At 53.0% G+C, this 25,048-nt stretch overlaps 1 protein-coding gene across 1 annotated transcript; it reads right to left on the bottom strand.

Moving 5' to 3' along the window:
* Nucleotides 1-2,418: 2,418 nt before the first annotated feature.
* LOC125716489 (protein crumbs homolog 2-like) lies at nt 2,419-23,776 on the bottom strand. The gene is made up of 13 exons (XM_048988820.1): nt 23,569-23,776; nt 17,071-17,646; nt 12,899-13,094; nt 12,214-12,353; nt 11,289-11,459; nt 11,082-11,195; nt 7,545-8,444; nt 6,870-7,447; nt 6,550-6,715; nt 5,507-6,368; nt 4,632-4,748; nt 4,338-4,464; nt 2,419-4,134 (listed from the first exon to the last, which is right to left on the bottom strand). Exons 1-13 carry the CDS (start codon nt 23,669-23,671, stop codon nt 3,913-3,915), a joined length of 4,272 nt encoding a protein of 1,423 aa, XP_048844777.1. The 5' UTR covers nt 23,672-23,776; the 3' UTR covers nt 2,419-3,912.
* Between the last annotated feature and the right edge of the window lie 1,272 nt (nt 23,777-25,048).

The following is a 25,048-nucleotide window of genomic DNA, read 5'->3' as shown; positions in this document are numbered from 1 at the left end:
AGTTTACCCCTACGCTTGGTGTAATCAGGTTGGTGGAACGACGAGGAAGCGGATCTGTTCGCTTTAAGATGGGGTCAAACTGGGACCTGTACGGTCCCAATGTCTGCGATCTGATCGGTACGCAGGTGGGTAACTACGGCGGATCTATACCGCCCTCTGGTGGAACATGTGCGGAACACCGCCTTTCGTGTTGAGCGCAGTCCCGCACTGGAGTACAAACTTTTGTTGTTAGCAAGAAGATATTAATTAGAATTGGGTGAATGTTAAAGTTATAATAACAGTTCTCGGGTGGGCAGATAAAAAAAGTTCACCAACGACATGTGTATGATGTGTATGATGATTGAATTGATGTCGCAGGACATTTAAATCTTTAGCTTCACTGTATTGCATTGTAAAGAAACCTTTATGTTTCTCAGTGATTTCAAGTTATTCTAACCGAATTGTATTTATTTATAGCTGCTATTGCACAACGTGGGGGCGAACCTTGACGTTAAAGCTATATTATTATTATTATTATTATTATTATTATTATTATTATTTTCTTACCCCGAAGACACTCCGCAAATTACTAAACCGGTCAATCAAAATGTTTCCGCCTGACATCCGCAAGGGCCCACGCCGCGGCGGCCCGACAGCAGCTTAGAAAACAGCCTTTAATCATTATATGCTCTTATTTTCCCTCCAACAAGGCGCGTCGATAACACCCCGAAACTGACAACTCGGCGCAAATAGGCGCGATCCGCCGAGCGTTTTCCTACATCTTATTTTCGGGGGCGTGCGGAACGCCCCCCCCCCTCAGAAGCCCTGGCGGAGGAATCATCCGCAGCCCTTAGTGTCACCCTTAGTGTCAATTAAAAGTGAAATATCTGCATTTGTCAACAGTGCGGCTCGCCGGGCTTCCGTGACGTTTATCTGGTTTGTCTGCCATTTCTGACACTTAAGAGGCCGTGGATGTGTGGGGTGGATGGGGGGTGGGCGTCGGTTTCGCTCATTAAAGTGCGCGTTACCGTCTCGCTGCGCAATGCTTACCCAAGGGAGGGGGGACGCCAATGCCTGTCAACCCCTGTCACGGACAGCGGGACCCGGCCGGCGTGCATTGGTGTGCGGCGGAGACTCGCTTTGTCTGCCTGCCTGCCGAGCCTCCCCCTACCCCCGCCGTCCCCTCACCGGGGCGGCGGTCACTCGCTCTGGTGCTTCTGTGTGATTAAAAAAGCTGTGTAGATTGGCTGCTTTTACCTCAAAACAGACCGGAATCACATTATTTAAGCTAGAAGTGGCAAAAAACTCCGGCTGCCATGCGGCTTCATACAGCCAGCGGCATTTATGTAACCCGTTATGAAATTTGGCCCACAGATCAATTTTTTTGTTTTCCACAGAAAATAAAAAACCATGTCATGTTAACCCCCCCAACATTGATTAGCAGAATATAATCATTAAATCGTTTTTTTTTTGTTCTTTCCCTTTCAGCTCATAAAAAAGAGCTCCAATGACCCCCCCCCCCACCCAGGAAAGAGCTACCAGCCAGTGGCCCCTAGGTGTTTGAAGCCTGAGAACCCTGATTTAAGCTGAGTGTTACTGATCTGGACTCACAGTCGGATCCTGGGCTCTTTAGCCTGTTTGGTTGTGAAGCTCACTTCTCGAGAGCTTTTCATCGAACACAATCACTGTGAAGTGAAACGCGACTGACCTCTACACACCAGGACAGGACGCTGTAGCAGGGTATGCCAGGCACCCCCTGCCCCCCCACGCACACTCGCATTCCTGTCGTTCCTGCCCCTGGCCTGTGAGATGGAGGGGGGGTGGCACTGGTGGTGGGGAGGGAATGCTGCAGACAGCAAGCCCACATTCATTAGAGAACAGGGAAAGAAGATGGAGGAAAAGTGGAATTCTGCTTCGGGTCGGAATGGCCATGATGAGCGGGAGTGGCGTCTTCCCTGTGGGGGGGGGCGACCTACCTGTCGGCCATGACTGGGTCACATGCAAGGAAGCCGATTTTCTCTCAGTCAGCGGTGCAGAGCAGCAGTTATTTCAGTCATTGTTTATTCGACGTGGCGTCCAGGGGCAGTTAATTCACCACTGAGGATACGTTTAAAGATTCCTGAAAAAGGATTGTGGGACTGCAGTGAAGGTCAGGGGTCACAAAGGAGTGAGAGTCGACACTCATTGGCCACTTCGGGGTTTTTGTTGCTTGGATAACCGTCACCATGACGTCAGAACCTGCCTTGGCTGCTCAATGCATCCTGCTAGAGGCGGTTTGCTGGCCTAAGGGTGCCAGTAGGGGGGGGGGGGGGGTACCAGCAGGGAAAGACCATGAGCTGCTGGGAGAAGCACAATAGAGATGTTTGGAATGGATGGAAAGAGCCCAGTTACACCATTAATGAAGTCAGACAGGCCTACCTAAGACACCCACAGACGGAATCCATCTTTTCTGTATTTATTGTAAAATCTGAAGCATATCAGTCTGTCAAGCCACTGACATTGCCTATGTGTGAACTCCCTACTGTTTTGACATGAACAACTCATAAAACAAGAACACATATACACACATAAAAAACACCCTTTTAGACCTCCTCGAGTCCGTTTAAAATAGCCTTTGCTCGTCACAAGTCATTCAATCCAATTTCATTTGGTCCACATCTACGTACGGATGAAAACAGCTGATATGAAAGAATGCGCCCGGAGCGACCGAAGCGCTGCGCTCTTCGAATGGCCCCACGATGCTTACCACCCACATGAACACATGCAACTCTCTTTAAACAGCTCCAATTTCAACATCCGCACGGTCTGGCTTCGTTAATATTTGCTTTATGAAACACGTGAATGTTTTATGCCCCTACGTCGTGCTTGATTGTACGAGCAGTTTGCAGTATTAATTCACAGCCTGATGTGCACTTTCTCTACGTTACCAGTTAGCGTCTTACTCCGTGGCGAAGATCAAGTTCAATAAAATTTGAAAGAGACAATTAAACATGTCCAAAGGACTTCAGACAAAATTAAAACGAACGTGTTGCGTTTATGAGCGCTTATCTATCTGCTTACGAATGTTCACTGCTTTCCTTTCGTCTGTATTTTTATATTTTACAGCAATGCCGGGGCGAATTCCTGATGCAAAATACAAATATTCGTGTTTAAAATGGCTTCGCATTTACACAGAAAATTGTTTTCAAGGCGCATATATACACAATTACAAATTGAAATTCATTTTAAAAAACGAAATAGGTGTATCTGTTTTTACCCCTGACTTGCATAGATTTACTATTAATCACCTCAAAAAGCGAACGGACGTGATCACCATTTGGTTCTTCGGTAAATTACATAGCTTTGCTTTGTTTTTGATAGTGTCACCTTAATTTACATCATCTGTACAGTGTAAGCTAAAATTTAAATGTGTTGCAGTGTAACAGCGTCACGGTCAAAAGGAATTAATAAAAAAAGTCCAGTGTGGTTAACGATTACAGCCGTCAGCATACAGCACAGCTGTAAGACGAGTCATACAAAGTAGGAGTGGTTAAGGAAGGTAACCGCTGAGGATTATCGGCGGCAGCACTCACTGGCGGAGTCCTGGGGGTGGGGGCGGGTGAATCAGCGTGCCAGGACAGGCCAACGTGCTTTCACTAGCTGGACCACTGTCGTACTGGTTTTGGACCAGATTGGGGGGGGTTGGACGACATTAAGAGCACGCAGGGTGCCCTGTCCTACACCCACGTGAAAAAGGGGATGGGGGAGCGGTTATGATTAGCATGATAGCAGTTCCATTTTCCTTTACACTTCCTTTTCTGGAGTTGGGGGGGGGGGTCACACCACTTCTTCAGATGCCCCAAGCCCATTCATGTCCCCCCCAAGCCCCCGTCATCAGCTGGACTGCACCGATAGGTCCATACTGCGGGCAGTGCCCGAGTCACGCCCGGGGGCTCAGATGAGGCGCTCCTCTGGGGGCACCTTCAGCACGCTGTCCATCTCCAGGCGTGCCCCCGCCACCTCCTGCTGGCTGGGACTGTACGTGCCCTCCGACTGGCGCTTCTTACGGGCAGTGAGCACGGCGAAGGCTAGGCCGATGGCGGCCAGCAGGAGGCAGCAGCAGGCCAAGGGGATGGCCACCATCAGCAGGGGGATGCCCTCCCTGTGCTCCTGTTTCTGTACACGTGGGGGCGCAGGGACACACACATTACTCCACACAGCTGCAGATTTGACCTATAGTAGCTCATTCAGCCTATTGCTCTAGCCAGACAGGTGTTCTGTCTAAAGGGACTTGAACCAACACCCACACTAGTACAGGATAGGCCTGTTTCCATTGCATTAATTGATTGATTATTATGGTATATTATTAGAGCACCTACACTGGTCTCGCAGTGCTGTCCGACGAAGCCAGGCACACAGCTGCACTGGAACCCGCCGGACTGGCTGAGGCAGGTACCGCCATTCTGGCAAGGGTTAGACTGGCAGCTGTCCACCTCCTCCTCACACCTGAGGGGTCACATGGTGCCCGGGTCACATGACTTGCAGAATTATTAGTGCACTATCCACCACCGGCTGAACTGATGCTCTCATTGGTTACTCAATGTGTTCGTAACGGACTTACCCTATCTGTGGCTAATAAGGACCCGTATTCCCGCCCACTGCCGGAGGCATACCTATCGCCCGTGAAGCCCGGCCTGCAGGTACAGTTGGCTCCCCTGTCTCCATCGGTACAGAGGCCCCCATTCGCACACTGCACGTCGTCGTCACACTGTGGGGGCGGGTGCATCCACCTGAAGGGAGGGAGGGGTGCGCGCGTGCGCACACACACACACACACACACACACACACACACACACACACGCTCCATCATTCTTCACGGTCATTTACATCGTGATGGTGGGGACAGATTTAACGGGCGCCTGCATAAGTGATACCTGTAATATAGTGTCTGTCCAGGCAACCATGTCTGAATTAATTATGTGACTCCATTACATTCCCATAGTTAACCTCAGCCTCACCCCCCCCCCCCCCCCCACACACCCTACGAGAATCAGCACTAAATTTCAAAAAAATCATTTTGCACAGTAGCAGTGCGTCAGCTGTCACTGACACGCAGTGGTGCCATTCACTGTAAATCATTAGGCACCAGACTGGTGGTTCACGTAAGGTGCTGCATCAATAAACGTTAATAAATGTTTGTGGCCCACATCGTGTAAGTGTTACTCGGTAGCATAAATATGCCTGTCTCATCTATAGTGATAATTACGCTGAAAAGCTGTCCGATCCCCCCAGTTAGCAGTTAGCCATCTGAGGAGGGCGACGTCCAGTGAGATTAAACATGCCACGAGTGACAGATATTCTCCTGGATTCATCATTTTCATCCGAAGGCAACATTTCGGAACGAGCCGTGGATGAATCTAACATGGCTGCTTCCTGAGCCCCGAGGATGGGAAGGTCAAAGAGTCTCGATCATAACTGACAACATGCCGGCCCCCCTCCCCCACCCACCCCAGCTCTGTCAGAGGGTGCGGGGGGAGGGTGTACTTACTGGCAGAATGTTCCGGTGAAGTTGAGTGGACAGACGCAGCTGTAGTGGTTCACGCCATCCTGGCAGGACGCCCCGTTCTGGCAGCGATGCCCCTGGCAGTTGTCCAGGTCCTCCTCACAGGCGTCGCCCCCGTAGCCGGGGGGGCACTCGCAGCGGTAGGCGGCTGGTAGGTCACGGCAGGCCCCCCGCCGGCAGGGGGAGGAGGCACACTCGTCCACGTCCTCCTGGCAGTGCCGACCCCGCCAGCCCGGGATGCAGGTGCACTCAAACACGTTGAAGAGGTCCACACACGTGCCGTTGTTCAGACACGGCTGGGAGAAGCACACGGGGGCACCAGAGCAGCCCAGACGGACACGCTCCCCCACCTTCCTGAGGAACCTCAGTTGCTGGGGGGGCTCCGGACCATCTGCGAAAGGCAGGTACACCCCGCCCACCCTCACCTCCCGCAGACAGCCAGTGAAGTTCTCAGCCAGGAAGACGGACGTCTCATTAACCAATCCCAGGCAGCCAGAGGCGTGGGGGCTGGTGGCGCTGAGCTGGCCATCCACCACGATGCTCCATCGAGACGGCGCCCCCCCCTGGTCGGTCATGGAGACCAGCACATGGTGCCAGGTGCCGTCCGAGACTCGCTGCTCGCTGGCGAATGACAACGTCTGCAGGCTGTTCCTTGCATGAATCGTCACCAGCAGGGACGAGTTCAGCAGGGCCATGCTGAAGAAGCTCCCCCTGGTGGAGGCGCGCAGGACTACGCCGATTTCCTCGCGCGTCCGCAGATTCAGGGACACACCAGTCACCGAGAGAGCCGAGGAGCCGTGAGCCTCGTACTCCAGGGAGTTGCTGTCGAACGTGGCGTTGGCAAGACCTGCATCGAGCAATTTATACCAGAACTGACAAAATGGACCGTTTGATGGGGTTGGGACAATGACCCAGGCTGACCCGAGCTGAAACACAGCTGGTGGTGTACTGGTTAGAGTGACTACCAAATGGTTATTGGTTCAGACTGATTCAGTCAGGACAGAGAACATGCAGCGTTTCAAACTCACATTCATATCCATCGTCGAGGTCCACACAGCTGCTTCCTAGAGGGCAAGGGTCAGTGCTGCACCAAACCAGCCTCTCGCACCTTCTCCCCGTGAAATTGGAGGGACAGACACAGATGAAGTCATTCCAGGTGACCATACACTCCCCTCCATTCTGGCACAGCGCCACCTGGTGGATGGGAGGGCACAAGATGGCATCAGAAAACCCTGCAGCACAATGGAAAGGTACTACAGTGTTGCAGACATAACGGAGAACCTAGACAGGACAGACCAATCCATATTTAGAAAAGCAACTGAAGAGGCCTGGCTTGTGGGGGCCGTACCCCTGTGGCATGTGACCGGCAGGCGTCGTCACTCCTGCAGCCCAGCTGGACGGCGTTTGTCCCATTTGGTGGATAGCGGGCGAGGCCGTCCTCCTCAGGCGTCATGTCCAGCAGGTCCAGATACACGTCGCCCAGACGTAGGTCCTGCAGACAGCCCTTGAAGTGCCCCCCCCAGGACGTGGCACCCCCGGCAGGCAGGCCCCCAACGAAAGCCATGTCCCCCGCCTCCAGCGACACCCCCGTCCCCCCGGGGAGGGTCCCGGCCCAGGTGGGGTGGCCTGACACATGCAGTGACACGGTGCCGTGCCGCACGTCAAGGACCAGCAGCTGCCATTCCCCGGTGGTGACCACAAAGTGGGGGGCGGAAGCCGGCCACCAGGGGGCCACCTGCACTGTGCCGTCATGCAGGAACACGGTGAAATACTCGAGGCCCCCCCGCCGCAGCTGGAACACCAAACCGTCCGGCTTCAGCGAACGCAGAAGGAACGAGATGGTGAAGTTGGTCCCGTGGCTGGCGGGAATGACGAATGCGGCATGGCTCAGTTCATTCTCATGGCCGTACGTCCACGAGGGGTGCTCTGGGAGGAGGAAGAGGAAGAGGAAGAGGAACATGAGCCCGGTGACAGCCCCCCCCCACAATGAGGGCGAAGATGAGCGGTGGATTGCGGGACTCACGCTCCTGGCAGCGGGATCCGAGGAAGGGCCAGTCGCAGGCGCAGCGGAAGCCGGTCCACAGGTCGTGGCACTGCCCGTGCCCCAAGCAGGGGTCCGGCTGGCACCACTCTGTGCGATGGCAGCCCAGCATTACGGTCCCCTGCAGCTGCCGCGGGAGCACGGGCACCGAGGCGACAAGCAGGTCCTCCATACATCCGACGAAGCCCATCCTGCTCTGCGTGGCATTCAGGAGGTGCTGGAGGGTGCCGCCCACAGCCATCCACGCTGACACTCCCAGGACCCCGACGTCAGCACTCTCCGCCTGGCAGGACCGGCCACTGCACACCGGACTGATCAGAAGCAGCGTGAGGTTCCCATGGGCGCTCATGCGGACGCCGTGCCACTGCCCGTCGTTGACCCGGCCCGATAGGCTGACGTCGGCCAGCACCGTGCCTCTGTAGTGGGCCTGAGCGATGAGGCGACCGCCCACGATCTCTAGAGCGATGTGCCCGTCTTCGTGGTCCCTGTAGAGCAGGATGCCATCTGGGAGGGTAGTGCGGAAGCGCAGGCCATCCTCAGCCGGGCCTGCTGTCAGGCTGTCCGTCGTGACAAATACTGGGTCAGATGTCAAGGAGATGGTGGTGACCTCATCACAGTGCTGGCCCAGGAGGCCTCGTGGGCACTTGCACGCGTAGCTGTGTCTTCCGCCTTCCAGGAGCGGCCAGCAGGTGGCGCCGTTCTGGCATTGGTGGTCCTCGCAGCCGGTTAAGAGCACTTCACAGTGGGTGCCACCCCAGGGAGCCTGGCCGGGCTCGGGCCGGGGGCACTGGCAGGTGTAGCCAGCATAGAGGTCCACACAGGATGCCCCGTTCTGGCATGGCTCGCTGAGGCACTCGTTGATGTCCAGCTGACAGTCCGCACCTGTGAACAACAACCCAGAGGCAAATCCTCAGCCTCGGCCCGGTCTCTCGCATCCCGGAGGAAGGAGTCAGCAGGAGGTCCCCACATTCTTCCAGCCAGGACCAAACAATCACACGTCTCCCCAGCAACCAGAAAACTGAAATTACGATTCCAATGAACTACTCAAAGCTAAACACTTAGAAAGCATATCAAACGCTAACTAACCCCAACCTCAACCATAACCTTAATCCAAAACCAGGCAGCTGGTCTCACCCCCCCAAACCCCCCGCAGGACCCCTGGCGTCCGCATTCGGGCACGAGGCTGATGCCCGTGGGAGGAGGCATGACCAGAGAGATTTCCTGATCGTTTTATATGCGGCTCCTGACTGACCGCAGCAGAGCGGGGCCCAAAGAAACCAGCTAACCGTGAGTAAGAGAGTGACATTCTGGGACGGCCAGCGAGCCCAGCGAATCCAGTGAGCGCAGTGAGTGCAGTGAGCGCAGTGAGCCCAGTGAGCCCCGCCGCCACGAGAACCCGACCAGCTACGCTAATCCGTCTGACACGCCGGGTATTTGAAACGGCCCCGTGATCCTCACTTTCCGAAAGAATCACCTCCATCTGGTGTACGCGGTCAAAACAGCACCCCCCCGCACTAACCGAGAGCAGCCGAGCTTCCCCCGGGGGGGGTTTTACCTGTCTGCACCAGCAGTCCCAGGAGAAGCGCTCGCACAGCCCCCTTCCCCATCTTTACCTCGCTCCGTGTCTGGCGCTGCACTCGTTCCTTCTCCTTCTCAGTGCCAGGCAGGCAGGAGCGATTAAGGAGGAACCCACCCTGCTCTGGCCTCCTACCCTCCCCACTCCAAGCCCTGTCCTGGCTCTGCTTTAATCCTCACCTCCCCCATCCGCCCGCCCCCCGCCCTCCCAGCCGGCCCCCGTCTGCGCTGACAGCAGGAATGTTAGTCCGCAGCCCCACGCGATGGATGACCAGCGATGGAGGGGGGCATTGTTGAGCCTTTCTAATTACTTCACATGGGCTAATGAGCACATGCCACGGTTTGCCTGTAGAAAACACTCCTGGCTTTACTTTAAACTACTAGCCTTTGGTGTTGTTCATAATAATGATAATAATTATTATGATTTAGCAGGTGCTTTTATCCAAAATTACACATATTCAGGGTCGGGCAGTCGCTAGAGCAATTGAACTTAAGGGCCTTGCTCAGGAGCGAGCAGTGACATCACTCAGTCAAGTCCAGGACTTGAACCAACAACCTTCCAATCAAAGGCCAAGTGTCTTAATCTACTGAGCCACACAGTGGTGCCATTGCTTCACATCTCCAAGGCTAGGGCTTCAAATTCAGCCTTCTCTCCGTGTGTGTAGTTGGCAGTTCGCCCGCGATGCCTGGTATTAATCGAGACTCTCCAGTCTCGACCGAGAATTCAAAGGCATGAATAACTAGCAGGTGTAAATTGCCCGTGGTGATCACGTGGTAGCCGGACGGGTGGTAATACTTAACTCTATGTGTTAATGCAGCTGTATCAAAAGGGCTGTACAATAAATAGTATAAAAACCCACTTTTGTTGGTAAATAATGCACGAAAGGTTTGTTTAAAAACGAAAAACAAAATATTAAAAAAATATATTTTACTTTGCATAATAAAGTTGACATCAGGGGCTTGCTGGAATGGACAGGAATCCCCTCCCAACACTTCACGGCTAAACCGTTTTTCGCATAAATGAGCGTTGGCTGGCGGTCACCGTCTTTGCCCGTAAAGAACAGAACGGGACCAAGCGGCTCTCCTGGGCAACCATCAGCTAACCCGGTTGAGTGGGTATAAGCTCTTCGCATACATCAGCGTTGGCTGGCAGCCTCCCAGTTTCCACGTAAAAAACAAAACGGGAGGAAGCGGCTCTGCAGCACGACCAATGGATAACTTGTTTGGCTAAATGTAATGAATGGAAAGGTTTGTTTAAAAACACAACAGATCAGTAAAAATATTAATTAAGCAATCTATTAAATAAAAACTACGTGATCTGAAAAAGAAAATGTAAACAAAACAAAGCGTGGGTATAGTTTATGAGGCTATAGAGTGGAGCGTTCAGTTAGTCCACCCAGAAAGCGCTCGCGGACGGCGCTCAGCCTCTCAGCCAGCCATTGACTGGCCGACGGTTCGCTAACCGCGTTTGTGTTCGTTGTTCAATATGAGAAAAAAATGTTCGTTAATATAGACGTTTGTTAAGCAAGGGCTGACTGTAGTCTAAAATGCCCTGATATTTGCCACATGATTCTCTGTCGTTTCCATTTTCCACCGATAATTTTCTTTCCTCTGCATTTTCTCCCTCGTTTAGCATGTGAGTATGATGCGCACTAATTACGATTGTTGTTCCTGGAATCACGTGCAGGGCGCCCCCTGCCTCGCACCCTGAGCTTGCTGGGTCCCTGATAGGCAGGAGACAGATGGATTAATATACTTTAAAAATACTCATGTCTGCATAGACAAGCAGAATTCATAAGGGGGTGCAAGACAGTAGGATTTCAATTTTGGATGCTGATTATTAATATTTCTGTAGGCGGTAGGCAGGTAGGTTTTCCACAGTCTTGCCATGCTGGGTGTATGTCGGAGCTGGTGGGTGGACTTTGGGGCGGTGGGGTTCCTCACCTGTGAACCCAGGCGGACAGAAGCACTGATAAGCGTCGGCCAGATCCACGCACGATCCTCCGTTCAGACAGGGCAGGGACTGGCATTCGTCCACGTCCACCGAGCAGGTTTCCCCTTAAAACACAGGCATCGGGTTCAGCATCGGGGGGGGGGGGGACTCACACACGCGCCTTTCCGGGGCGACGTGCACTGTCAGGCTGGAATCACCTGTGAATCCGGGCAGACAGACGCAGTCGTAGCCCTCCGCCGCTGCATAGCTGAAGCCAGCGCCGTCACGGTAGCTGGAGGCGTCCGATCGCTGCAGGCAGGTGCCGCCATTCACGCATGGCTCGTCCGCGCACTCGTCGATGTCTACCTCGCAGTGCGCGCCCTCGTAACCTGAGCGACGGCAGCGCGCTTAGAACCATGTAGGTAATAAAAGCCAGAATGTCACGCACGCGCAGTCGGCAGGCCGTGCTGATTAAAAGCTGCTGGAGAGAGAATGATGTCGCACTCAGACTAACAGCACGACGATTTGTTAGCAGATGGTTTTGGTGTTATTCGGTTAATTGGGAGACCATCTGCTATCAGGCAGAACAAGATTAACTCGCTTTGAGCCAACTGGCTGGACTAGCAGGTAGCGTAGCGGTTAGGAGCCGCTACATTTAATGAAAGGGACAGCGTTCATGCCCCGGGAAACCGCATTTACTTAGCTTAAAATGGCAAGTTCCAAAAAAAATGCGTTAAACCGATTTAGTCTCCTCTCCCCCTAGCAACACCGTTAACGATGGTATGGGAGAGAGAGAACGTGCCGCTGTAAACCAAGAGCACCGTGACAGGCTTTTCGATCTGATTTCTGCCAGTCCCTCCATCGGCCACTGGAGGGCAGTGGTAACACTAATGTCCCACTGCTAAAACTGCAGCTGATTGCGTGTACAGACCTTGATATCTCACAACTTTTTGCATCACTGTCTTTTAGAAGTGGTTCCTGTCTCGTTCTGCATGTCCTAGTATGTAATGGATTTGTACATTTCACAGAAATCTCCCATGAAGTCTATAGGAGCGGAATTGGTTCCGTGGAGAAGTACGTGAATCCTCGTGGATTAAAAAGCGTCAGACGATCGATGCGAGTGCGTGAAGAGGCTTAGCCCACCTGGCCAGCAGAGACACCTGTAGCCATTGACCTCCTCCTGGCAGGTGGCGCTGTTCTGGCACGGGTTCGATAAGCATTCCAGGATTTCCTCCTCGCAGAAGAGGCCGGTGTATCCGGTGCTACCGCAGTCACACTTATAACTGCGAGACATGGCAAACACCATCAAACCCCTCCCCACAGACCCCCAGAACAGTCTTAAGTTTCAGTACCATGAATGTAATTATTCAAAATTATACATTTTACAAGATCTATCTATCATCCATCCATCATGCATCTATCTATCTATCTATCTATCTATCTATCTATCTATCTATCTATCTATCTATCTATCTATCTATCTATCTATCTATCTATCTATCTATCTATCTATCACCTATCCATTCATCCATCATGCATCTATCTATCTATCTATCTATCTATCTATCTATCTATATTAGAATATGTAGTGGTTGATTGCTAAGCCAGAAATCTCAAACCGTTTTAATTAAAAGTAAATCTATTAGTCTATTTAAAATCCTAGTTAAAGGCCAGGTCAAATCAATTGAAGGTCATTGTCAAATTAAAAGGCCACTGTCCAGTCAAATAATGGCACTTGACCTTTGACCTCTAAGGTGGTATGGTCACATGATGTCACGACCGGCCTCCCTGAGATTCCTGAGGTACCCTGGGAGATCAGCTGTCGTACCTGTTCACCAAATCGAGGCAGTGGCCCTGGTTCTCACAGGGCTGACTGCCACACTCGTCAATGTCGATCTCACAGTTCAGGCCGGCAAACCCCGGCAGGCAGACACAGGTGTGCAGGTCCACGAAATCGTAGCATGTGCCACCATTCTGGCAGGGGTCGGACTCACACTCGTCTATGTCCACTTCACAGTTCACTCCTGCATGCACACACACACACACACATGTTTGGCCAAATTCTATACAAAATATAGGCCCATCACTGACCAGCAGCATACTCACCACAGTATCGCGTAAATTTGGGCTTGGACAGTAGGAACGTATCGCTTGTGGGAGTCCCGTGTGTGGTGGTGGTGGGGGGTTAGGGTTAGGGTTAGGCTTGGTCACCGTGTTTGTTTTTCGAGGGGACAGCAGGATTGGAGCTCACTCAGCAGCTCCACTGTCTCTCCTTTCTCCTTTATCTCTCATCCTTTATGTCTCTCTCACTGTCTCCAGCTAAGGAAATAACCATCTCTGCCAGGCGTCTTTTACAGCTGAGTGACTGACTTCATGTTTGCCACCGGGGCAGTTTGGTTACGTGACTGACTTCATGTTTGCCATCGGGGCACTTTGGTTACATGACTGACCATGTTTGCCACCGGGGCAGTTTGGTTACGTGACTGACTTCATGTTTGCCATCGGGGCAGTTTGGTTACGTGACTGACTTCATGTTTGCCATCGGGGCAGTTTGGTTACGTGACTGACTTCATGTTTGCCACCGGGGCAGTTTGGTTATGTGACTGACTTCATGTTTGCCATTGGGGCAGTTTGGTTATGTGACTGACTTCATGTTTGCCACCGGGGCAGTTTGGTTATGTGACTGACTTCATGTTTGCCACCGGGGCAGTTTGGTTACGTGACTGACTTCATGTTTGCCATCGGGGCACTTTGGTTACATGACTGACCATGTTTGCCACCGGGGCAGTTTGGTTATGTGACTGACTTCATGTTTGCCATCGGGGCAGTTTGGTTACGTGACTGACTTCATGTTTGCCATCGGGGCAGTTTGGTTACGTGACTGACTTCATGTTTGCCACCGGGGCAGTTTGGTTACGTGACTGACTTCATGTTTGCCATTGGGGCAGTTTGGTTACGTGACTGACTTCATGTTTGCCACCGGGGCAGTTTGGTTACGTGACTGACTTCATGTTTGCCACCAGGGCAGTGTGGTTACGTGACTGACTTCATGTTTGCCACCGGGGCAGTGTGGTTACGTGACTGACTTCATGTTTGTCACCGGGGCAGTGTGGTTACGTGACTGACTTCATGTTTGCCACCGGGGCAGTGTGGTTACGTGACTGACTTCATGTTTGCCACCGGGGCAGTGTGGTTACGTGACTGACTTCATGTTTGCCACCGGGGCAGTGTGGTTACGTGACTGACTTCATGTTTGCCACCGGGGCAGTGTGGTTACGTGACTGACTTCATGTTTGCCACCGGGGCAGTGTGGTTACGTGACTGACTTCATGTTTGCCACCGGGGCAGTGTGGTTACGTGACTGACTTCATGTTTGCCACCGGGGCAGTGTGGTTACGTGACTGACTTCATGTTTGCCACCGGGGCAGTGTGGTTACGTGACTGACTTCATGTTTGCCACCGGGGCAGTGTGGTTACGTGACTGACTTCATGTTTGCCACCGGGGCAGTGTGGTTACGTGACTGACTTCATGTTTGCCACCGGGGCAGTGTGGTTACGTGACTGACTTCATGTTTGCCACCGGGGCAGTGTGGTTACGTGACTGACTTCATGTTTGCCACCGGGGCAGTGTGGTTACGTGACTGACTTCATGTTTGCCACCGGGGCAGTGTGGTTACGTGACTGACTTCATGTTTGCCACTGGGGCAGTGTGGTTACGTGACTGACTTCATGTTTGCCACTGGGGCAGTGTGGTTACGTGACTGACTTCATGTTTGCCACTGGGGCAGTGTGGTTACGTGACTGACTTCATGTTTGCCACTGGGGCAGTGTGGTTACGTGACTGACTTCATGTTTGCCACTGGGGCAGTGTGGTTACGTGACTGACTTCATGTTTGCCACTGGGGCAGTGTGGTTACGTGACTGACTTCATGTTTGCCACTGGGGCAGTGTGGTTACGTGACTGACTTCATGTTTGCCACTGGGGCAGTGTGGTTACGTGACTGACTTCATGTTTGCCACTGGGGCAGTGTGGTTACGTGACTGACTTCATGTTTGCCACTGGGGCAGTGTGGTTACGTGACTGACTTCATGTTTGCCACTGGGGCAGTGTGGTTACGTGACTGACTTCATGTTTGCCACTGGGGCAGTGTGGTTACGTGACTGACTTCATGTTTGCCACTGGGGCAGTGTGGTTACGTGACTGACTTCATGTTTGCCACTGGGGCAGTGTGGTTACGTGACTGACTTCATGTTTGCCACTGGGGCAGTGTGGTTACGTGACTGACTTCATGTTTGCCACTGGGGCAGTGTGGTTACGTGACTGACTTCATGTTTGCCACTGGGGCAGTGTGGTTACGTGACTGACTTCATGTTTGCCACTGGGGCAGTGTGGTTACGTGACTGACTTCATGTTTGCCACTGGGGCAGTGTGGTTACGTGACTGACTTCATGTTTGCCACTGGGGCAGTGTGGTTACGTGACTGACTTCATGTTTGCCACTGGGGCAGTGTGGTTACGTGACTGACTTCATGTTTGCCACTGGGGCAGTGTGGTTACGTGACTGACTTCATGTTTGCCACTGGGGCAGTGTGGTTACGTGACTGACTTGTGAGTCTGACCCATTTGCCTATTACACAGCTGCCCTTCCCCTGAAACCAGTGAACATGCATCCTGGCATCCTGAAACGCTTATGTACTTCAGGTCACACCACGAACAGGTTAGATGCTGGGAAGGCCAGTAGGGGGCGCTGGTTAGCAGGAGTGTGGGTAGTTACGGAGTGGATGAGCCTGTTATGTGCAGGTTACTGTGTCAGCCATGCATCGATCGTCCTTCAATCCCAGCCTCGAAACCCAAAAAGAAATGAAAACTACTAATTCATTCTGTTAAAACATGCTGGTCGATGAACAAATGCATGGAAAGAAAGAAAAAGATATTCTTAGATTTGTGCATGAAAGAAATTTTAAAAGGTTCCAAGAGCTTTTCATAATGTTTGGCTGCAGTTAGTGGTTGTTAGTTCAATAGTGTTTCGTGGTTTGTCTTCATTAATGGCTCCTAGGCGTGCAGTCTTAAATAGGATCCTAAAACAGATTTTGGGAGGGATTGGCGTAACCGCTGTCACTGGTCACTAAGTAAGAGATATCCGATCAATCCAGCTGGGATGATCACTATACATGTATGTCATATATGCTAGGAGGCCGTGTGACCGTTTTTGAGCTCCATGATCAGACTGCGTCCACTCGCCGCTGCCCCCTTTTGAGTGCCTCTCGTGCGTTGGCGAGCTCCCCAGGTACTCGAGATACCAGGACAAAATCTCTACAGATAACAAGTGAGGCCCTTAACATACCGTGGGCCCAGTGAGGAGCGAGAAAGGAGTGAGGGGGGATGGAGAAGCAGGCCGTCCATTAGCCAGCTCCTCAGGGCACCAGGCAAAGTTAACGAAACCGCTCGTTTGTACGTAAACTGCGTACACCCCACATGTGGTTGTGACACTTTGTTTATTTGTCTGCAGGTTTATTCATTATTTGCCATCTTTCCTTCTATTTTATTTTATTTCTGTTTTATTTTGATTTTATTTCTACCTCTGCTTAACTTTTATTCAGTTTATTGTTTTTGTACTTTCGTGTTAATTATGTTATTAATTGCATGTTTACTTGTCTATCTTCCGCCACTGCCTGCATCCAAGGGAATTTTTTTTGTTCTTGGCGAATAAAATGATTCTGATTTTGGGTGGGGGGTTCATTTCTGGACCGAAACTTGCTCACAAAAGTTGGCTGTAACTGGTTGTAACACACAGGAGTGGGTAGTTCAGGTCCAGAGAGTACAAATCCAGACCGAGATTTTGCTTCAACCACCCAGTTGAGAATAAAGAGTCACGGTCACAGAATAGTCATCTGGTTGGTTGGAACAAAATCCTGATTTGGACTTTTACTCTCTAGACCTGAACTTTCCACCTCTGGTAGCGCATGAGAAATCGGAGAATGGTGGGGGGTGGTGGCTCACCGGTGAACCCAGGTGGACACAGGCACTCATAGCGGTCCTTCCCGTTCACGCAGGTGCCGTTGTTCTCACACGGTCGCGAGGCGCACTCATTGATGTCGATCTCGCAGTTGTTGCCCTGGAAACCGGGCACGCAGAAGCACTGGTAGGTGCCCGGGGCGTCTATGCAGATGGCGCCATTCTTGCACGGCTCTGACAGGCACTTATTCACTTCCTGTTCGCAGAAGATCCCCCAGAAGCCGGGGGGGCACGTGCACTCGAACCCGTGGCCCACCTCCCTGCAGCTGCCGTTGTTGTGGCAGGGATCCCCGGAGCAGCTGGAGACGGGGGTCTGGCAGTCGTCGCCATGGGAACCAGGCGGACACGGGCAGAAGTAGACGTCCGTGCCGGGAGCGCTGATGCATTTGGGACAGGCGACGAAAGCGCAGGCGTCATACAGCTCCCCGCAGTCCCGGCCTGTGTAGCGCAGCCCCTCCTGCGGGCAGCGGCACACGTAATCCCCCCCCAGGCTCTCGCAGGTGCCGCCGTTTCGGCACGGGGAGGACGCACAGCTCTCTGTCGGTGCCGCGGAGCCGGTCCCTGTCAGGAAGAACAGGCCACGTTTCAGAGGGTGGAAACGGTAAATGCAGCAGGGAAATGCCGTACAGGAAAGGGGGGGGCGAGACGTCGTTAAAAGCTGGAAAGGACAGGGGGGCAAAAAGTGAAACCCTGCTGCACTCAAACCCCAGGAGCAAATCAGTCAGAAACAGGCAATACCACAATACCCACAATCCCCCTGCCCGGGACGCCTTTGTTTTCCCAGAGTTCTTAGCTCCTTAGCTCGCATCCTTCCAAGCACACGCACCGCAGGGACCCTCCCTAATTCTCCACGTTAACGAGGGCAGCTTATCTTCCAGACAATGGGGGGAATCATCTCAATCAGACTATTAAGACCTCCTGTTTAAATGTAAAAGGCACTCAGGGTCGGGGGGCAAAGTGCACAAATTACCCTCCATATGGGGTGTGGTCAAGGGAGGCCCAGACAGTCCCCTCCCCCAAGAAATGTCACGAGCAGATGAATCTTTTCCGACATGGATAAACATGGACTGATGGGTTTTATTATCCTTTAATCCAAGCCCATCGTGCGGAATCTCCGAACTCCTGTTTCCGAAACCATGAGCCGGGTGCTTTTGCGTTCCCATGCGGGAAAAGCTGAACAGGTGTCCAGCACCCCCCCCCCCCCATAAAGAAACCCAGCACCATCGGAACAGCTGTACCAGCAAGGAGGCGACGCAAATCGGCCACAGAGGCCCTGCTGGGACACCATGGGGAAATCACTCAAGGCCACCGCTGGGGGGGGGGTGGGGGGGCAAGGGAGGCGGCACAGGGGCCAACTGAGGGGCTGGGACCATGTCTCATGTATCTGAGTGACAACGAGCCAAGGGGAATTCAGACTTCAGGCCAATTGAAAGATGTGAGTGAGCTTAAGGTTGGGGGTGTGGGGGACACGTCATATTTAAACATTTTTAAGCTGCAGTGTAGCTCACTTATGCGTCCATTCATTTTATATACTCACCTATCCCAGTCCTTTCCAGGGAGAGAAGGCCACTACCAAGCCCTCCCACAGACAGGGTGAGGTGCCCATCTGTGGTCTGCTCACCTCACAACAGAGGTCACCGATTATTGTAAAAGATCACAGGTATTAGGAGTGTGGGCTGATTCTGCCTGGGAGCTGCTTCTCCTTACGTTGCTTCTCAGTGGTTTAATTAGTGTCACCTTTTGATGGCACCTCACCTCTTCTCCAGAACTTTCTCAAAGTCACCAAAGATGTCAGTCGGCCAAACGTTTATAGAAACTGGACAGTGACCTTGACTAAGGCCCGGATGGCGTGTTTGCGGCCCAGTTAAGCGAAACATTAATGCATCATCTTTCACCGTTTCCCTCACCAGCTGCCCCTCGCCTCAAACATCCCTTTGGCGGTGACGCCCAATATAACTCAGCGCAGCATTTCATCCACGTTTCTCTAAAAAAAATAAAACAGAGAGGATCCTAAATTCCTCAGCTCCGGTTCATGCACGATTTCTGGAACTACATAGTGCGACGATACAAACAAGTGAGTCTGGAGTTTCACTAAAAAGATAAAGAGTAAAAAAAATTGAAAAAGTCAGTAATTTTTTATATGACATTAAAAAGGTTGGTGAGGAGCAGCTGTCAGCATCTGGTCTCTGCAGAGATCTCGCTCTTCTACCAGGACCGTCCATGGTGGGGTGCATCTTTGTCAAGAAGAGGGCCAAGCGTTTTTGGGGGGGTGGACTCTGCCCTCCATTGTCTCACGCCGAACCAGCCAATCACGTGCCCCCGTGCAGAGTTACTGCATTCCACGGTCCGCTTTTCTGATTGCTGCTTTGTTTCCAGATTCTTCCACTCAGGCAGAAGATATTAATGAGGGTGGAGTGGGGAGAAGGGGAGGGTGCTGTGGAAGGATGGGGGGGGGAACCTAAGGGGCAGAGTCACAGCATCCCAGAAGACCACCGGGGCATGGGCGGTGGGGAGCAGCTTAGCCTTAGCCTTCTGGGCCCCTGCTGGTGGACACCCCCAAGCCCTGCGGAAGGTGCTGCACGCGTCAGCCTGGCACCCTGAGAAGTCCCAGGGCGGGTGTGAGCGAGTCAGACGGATTCCCCGTGAAACGCCACACTACTGAACCTGCAGGGGTAACCAGAGCAACGTGGCCTGGGAGGACTGAACCAGCTAAGGGCACAAACTCGCCGTCATTTGCCGGATCCCTGGCAGACACGGTGAGTGGCAGGGAGGAAATCCAATCAGCTTTCGGGGCAGTCAGTCCCAGGACCGGCCCACAAGAGAGGCTCAGATGACTGACCTCTTACACTCTTCTCCATTGGCTCCTACCCCGATGCCCTCTGGCCTACCAGGCAACTGTGGCAAATTCCAACTCCCCCACCCACACCTGGTCTCCCATCCCACCCCCCCCCCCCCCACCCTAAGTCGTGGTTCATTTCCCGAAAACGCTGTTCGGAGGATCCCGGCAACGGTTGCTACATGGTGCCAGGCGGCCCACGGTCTCCATGGTAGCCGTGGTGAAGTATGCGGCAGGATTAGTGAAAAGGCTGCACCCTGTAACGACCCCGCGACCTCTGACCTGTGACTCCTCTCTCTGTCAGTGGTGAAGGGGAGGTCACGGGACAGCTGATTGTCTCGGAAACTCCTGGAAAATGTGCCGAAATTACTCACACTACAGACTTTGAGTCGAGCGTGAGTGTGAGAGTCTATCTAGTCTCACTGTGCCCCCCTTACACTCCCCCACACACCCCTTGTATTGGGCCTCTACCCTTTGACCCCATGGCCGTTCCTAATCATTATATGTGTGGGCTGCTGCCCCCCCCTGCCCACCCCCGCCCAAAGCACAATGCTGAGCCCTCAGTACCTGCCACACAGTCGGAGCTAAAGTGACATGGACACACCCATGCACAAGTGATCACACAGGCTCACACACACAAACACACACAAACACAGACACACACACAAATACACGCGCATACAGACACTCACACACAAATACAAACACACACAGACACACACAAATACACAGACACAAATGCACGCAGGTACACACACAAACACAGACACTCGCACATACACATGCACACTCACACACCCTGCAGTGTGATCCCATGCACAGCTTAGCACTGGTTCCCTCCCACACCTGCCTTATCTGGCCAGTGTGACCCCACCCCCCGCATAACCTGCGGCAGTGGGACACTGCTGGGGCATTCCCCTATGCTGATGTCATTGCTTCCCCGGCAGCAGATAGGCTTTATCTGGGGCGGCAGGGTGCACTCCTCAGAAAAAGCCAGCAGGTATTTCAGTGAGCAGAGACCCCCAGCAGGCAGAGACCGCCAGTGGACAGTGACCTCCAGCGGACAGACCTCTCCAGTGGACAGAGACCCCCAGCGGTCAGACCCCTCCAGCAGGCAGAGACCCCCAGCAGGCAGAGACCCCCAGTGGGCAGATACTCCTAGCAGGCAGACACCCCCAGTGGACAGTGACCTCCAGTGGACAGACCTCTCCAGTGGACAGAGTCCCCCAGCAGGCAGACACCCCCAGCAGACAGAGACCCCCAGTGGTCAAACCCCTCCAGCAGGCAGACACCCCCAGCAGGCAGAGACCCCCAGTGGTCAAACCCCTCCAGCAGGCAGACACCCCCAGTAGGCAGAGACCCCCAGTGGTCAAACCCCTCCAGCAGGCAGACACCCCCAGCAGGCAGAGACCCCCAGTGGTCAAACCCCTCCAGCAGGCAGACACCCCCAGCAGGCAGAGACCCCCAGTGGTCAAACCCCTCCAGCAGGCAGAGACCCCCATTGGTCAAACCCCTCCAGCAGGCAGACACCCCCAGTAGGCAGAGACCCCCAGTGGTCAAACCCCTCCAGCAGGCAGACACCCCCAGCAGGCAGACACCCCCAGTAGGCAGAGACCCCCAGCGGTCAGACCCCTCCAGCAGGCAGACACCCCCAGTAGGCAGAGACCCCCAGTGGTCAAACCCCTCCAGCAGGCAGACACCCCCAGTAGGCAGAGACCCCCAGTGGTCAGACCCCTCCAGCAGGCAGACACCCCCAGTAGGCAGAGACCCCCAGCGGTCAGACCCCCCCAGTAGGCAGACACCCCCAGTAGGCAGAGACCCCCAGTGGTCAGACCCCTCCAGCAGGCAGACACCCCCAGTAGGCAGAGACCCCCAGCGGTCAGACCCCCCCAGCAGGCAGACACCCCCAGCAGGCAGAGACACCCAGCGGTCAGACACCCCCAGTAGGCAGAGACCCCCAGCGGTCAGACCCCCCCAGTAGGCAGAGACCCCCAGCGGTCAGACCCCCCCAGCAGGCAGAGACCCCCAGCGGTCAGACACCCCTCCAGCAGCACACCATGCACAGTGGCTTGTTCTCTGGGGGGCATTAGCACTGCAGGTAAAATGGCTCTATTAAACTATTATCTGCTTGAGGCCCCTGAACACCCTTCTCCTCCAGTTTAGGGGGGGGAACGTGAGGAATGGCAGGCCCCAGCTTTAGAGCTACCCCCCCCCATAGGGGGCAGGCCCCAGCTTTAGAGCTACCCCCCCATAGGGGGCATATCGTCAGTGGTCTGATGGCCTACCGGCTTCCCGGGGCCAGGAAGGCATGTTTATTTTGCTAAAAATGCCCTCCCCTCCAGAAAAAGCATCACGCCTCCACGGATCTTCAGCACCCCCACCTCAGTGATTGCACACGGCTCATGTAAAGAGCGTTTGTTTTTTTTTTTGGCACCCATCAACCCCCCTTTTGACCCGTCCAGCTTATTTGAATACTAAGCCCCTGGAAGGACGACTGGCCCATACAGAAAAAGTGGGGGAGGGTTTGGCCCAAAACACCATGAGGGAACAGGAGCTTCTGTGAAGATGCAGCTCTACCCGACCCTCCACTAGGGGGCCACCTGGAGCCCTTGGACACACGCAGAAGGAATCTGCTTCGGCCTCCTCAGCAGGACAATGACGTCACTCTGATTAAAACTGCTTGGCTGGTCTGCCCCCTCCTTTGGCTCTCGACTACCCCTGAAGCCCCCTTTTCTCCTCCAAAAGAGGCATCCCCGTCTTTGGGCCCATCGCCATAGCGACGGCCAACAATGGCCCCTGCATGCATGTGTCTAGACCCCCCCCCCCCCCTTTCCCGGGCTGGTGGGACCTGCCAAACTTAACGAATCTCAGACCTCCCTAACAGACAGCACTGCAGGGGTTGAAAACAGGGCAGTGCTTGATTGTGTGTGTGTGTGTGTGTGTGTGTGTGTGTGTGTGTGTGTGTGTGTTGGGGTTTAGAAAAACTCCTCCCACCAAAAAGCATGATGTAGGACCCCAGAGAACGAAACGTCAGACCAGGAATTAACATTTAAAAAAAAATAATTAAATAAGCATTTTAAAATATGTAAAACTAAAACTCTGAGCTTCCACAAATTCTACTGTACAAATCATGAGGTTTTTTCAGGAAACTGAAAAATGTGAAAAAACAGAAGCGCACTAAACGATCTGATCTGATTAAATAAAGAGCCCTGACTAATGTGATGACGTCACAGACACAGAGCTGGACGGTCGGTGTGATCGTGTGAACTGCAGAAACGACACACACTGCAGGCGGCACTTTATCTTAGCTGGGGTCCTTCTCAGAGAGGAGCCAGTGCCGATCCCACCTGACCCAGCCGCATCATGTCCGCATTCCCGGCCTCCCTGCTCTCTTTACAGGGCACCCTAATCCCAGCCTGCTTCCTTGTTCCCGCCAGTCAACACACCACCAGATTATCACTTGTGCCCAAAAACAGTCTGACTGCCAACATCCAGCACTTGTTCCCCCTCCATCAGCTAATATGCCCCCCCCACAACAAAATGGCAAACTATTCTCTCTCACACAAACAGGGACTGACGATTCTACTTTAAAGCTTCACCATCCTCCCACAGATCATAGTAGAAACCCCAAAAAAAAACACTTTTACCCCAGTAAAGCAGCAACGCTGTGATCAGCAACCAGCCCGGAACTCTCCGCCGAAAGTACATGTCCCTGGAACTGTCCCTGAACTCGCAGCTCCGAAAAAGCATCCTCACGCCATGCGCTCCAAATGTCTCTCCGCTTGGTCCAGCACTCCTCCTCACGCCCGTCAGCGGCCAACACACCACAAGCACTCCATGCCCCTGAGTGGGGCCTTCTCAGATAGGGGGGTTTGGCCCAGTGCGAGCTGTTCAGCCCCCTTAGAGGGAGGGGGGGGTCGTGCTAATACCAGGGCCGGACTTTCTGACTGGGAAGGCACTGCGAGGCTGCCAATTTAACACTCCAGTTTGGCAACTACAAGAAACTAACAAAAGAAGAGGGAGTATGGAAGAGGGAGTAAGGAAGAGGGAGTAAGGAACACAGAGTAAGGAAGAGGGAGTAAGGAACATGGAGTAAGGAAAAGGGAGTAAGGAACATTGAGTAAGGAGTAAGGAACATGGAGTAAGGAAGAGGGAGTAAGGAACATGGAGTAATGAACACAACAACACGGAAGCCTGACCAGATTTATCAAAATTCCAGGCTGCTGTTTAAGGCAGAATCAGTGTTATCATTGCCAGGTACACATGTGTGTGCAGGGAATTTGGAATGGTACGTCAGGGCAGCTACAAAAAATTAAAAAACACTAAACAAGAATAAAATAACACCACTAGGTACAATAATACAAATGTCTGTCAAAGTGTGTCAGTTTAGCAATTTGAAACCTTCCCTAAAATCACCCCGGAATTTGGTACATCCATGTGTTCTTTGACTCGACCACTAGCCCCCCTTGTTTGCCTAATCAATTCCTCATGGAGTTATTTACCTAATGAAACGACCTGATTAATTTAGGTGCTGGTAAAATGCACCAAACACACGGCTGGGGTGCGAAGCAGGAGGTTTGGGAGCTGAAGCTGTTCATCAAGTCATCCAACGGGACGTCGGTGACTTTTCGGAGAACCGAAAAAATTCTCGTTACTTTCTGCTGTGTTGCCGTCCACTTGCATATGTTCTGTTACATTGTGATTTTATTCTGGAGCAAAGACACACTTACTGTCCAGATAAACAGCTGAATTTTCTTTGACTGCCTTAGATTTTGTGCAGTTTTGTATAAATAGATAAGTGAGGTGCTGGATGGGTTGGTGTGTGAGTCTCGCAGTGGCCTGGTCATGCTGTTCTAATAGGTAGATAACAGCATAGAAGAGGGACCCCTTGCAGGCTCAGGACGCCCACGTTAGCCTGCTGAGGTGGTGGGGGGAGGGGGGCTGCCATCCGCTCCTGCTTTTGGGACTCACCCCGAGGGCTTATCTCCTAGCATTATGACACCTAGGCTGGCCAAAAAGCCATACCCCCCCCCACATAGAAATGTAAGCACATCCCAAGCTAGATTAGACCAAGACAGTTTAATTAGAACATCGACGGCCAGGATCGCCTCTGACACTGGGGGGGGG

The sequence above is a fragment of the Brienomyrus brachyistius genome, chromosome 2 (assembly GCF_023856365.1).
Source record: "Brienomyrus brachyistius isolate T26 chromosome 2, BBRACH_0.4, whole genome shotgun sequence".
NCBI lineage: Eukaryota > Metazoa > Chordata > Actinopteri > Osteoglossiformes > Mormyridae > Brienomyrus > Brienomyrus brachyistius.
Note: the sequence above shows the minus strand (reverse complement) of the source record. Positions and strands in the feature narration are given on the sequence as shown.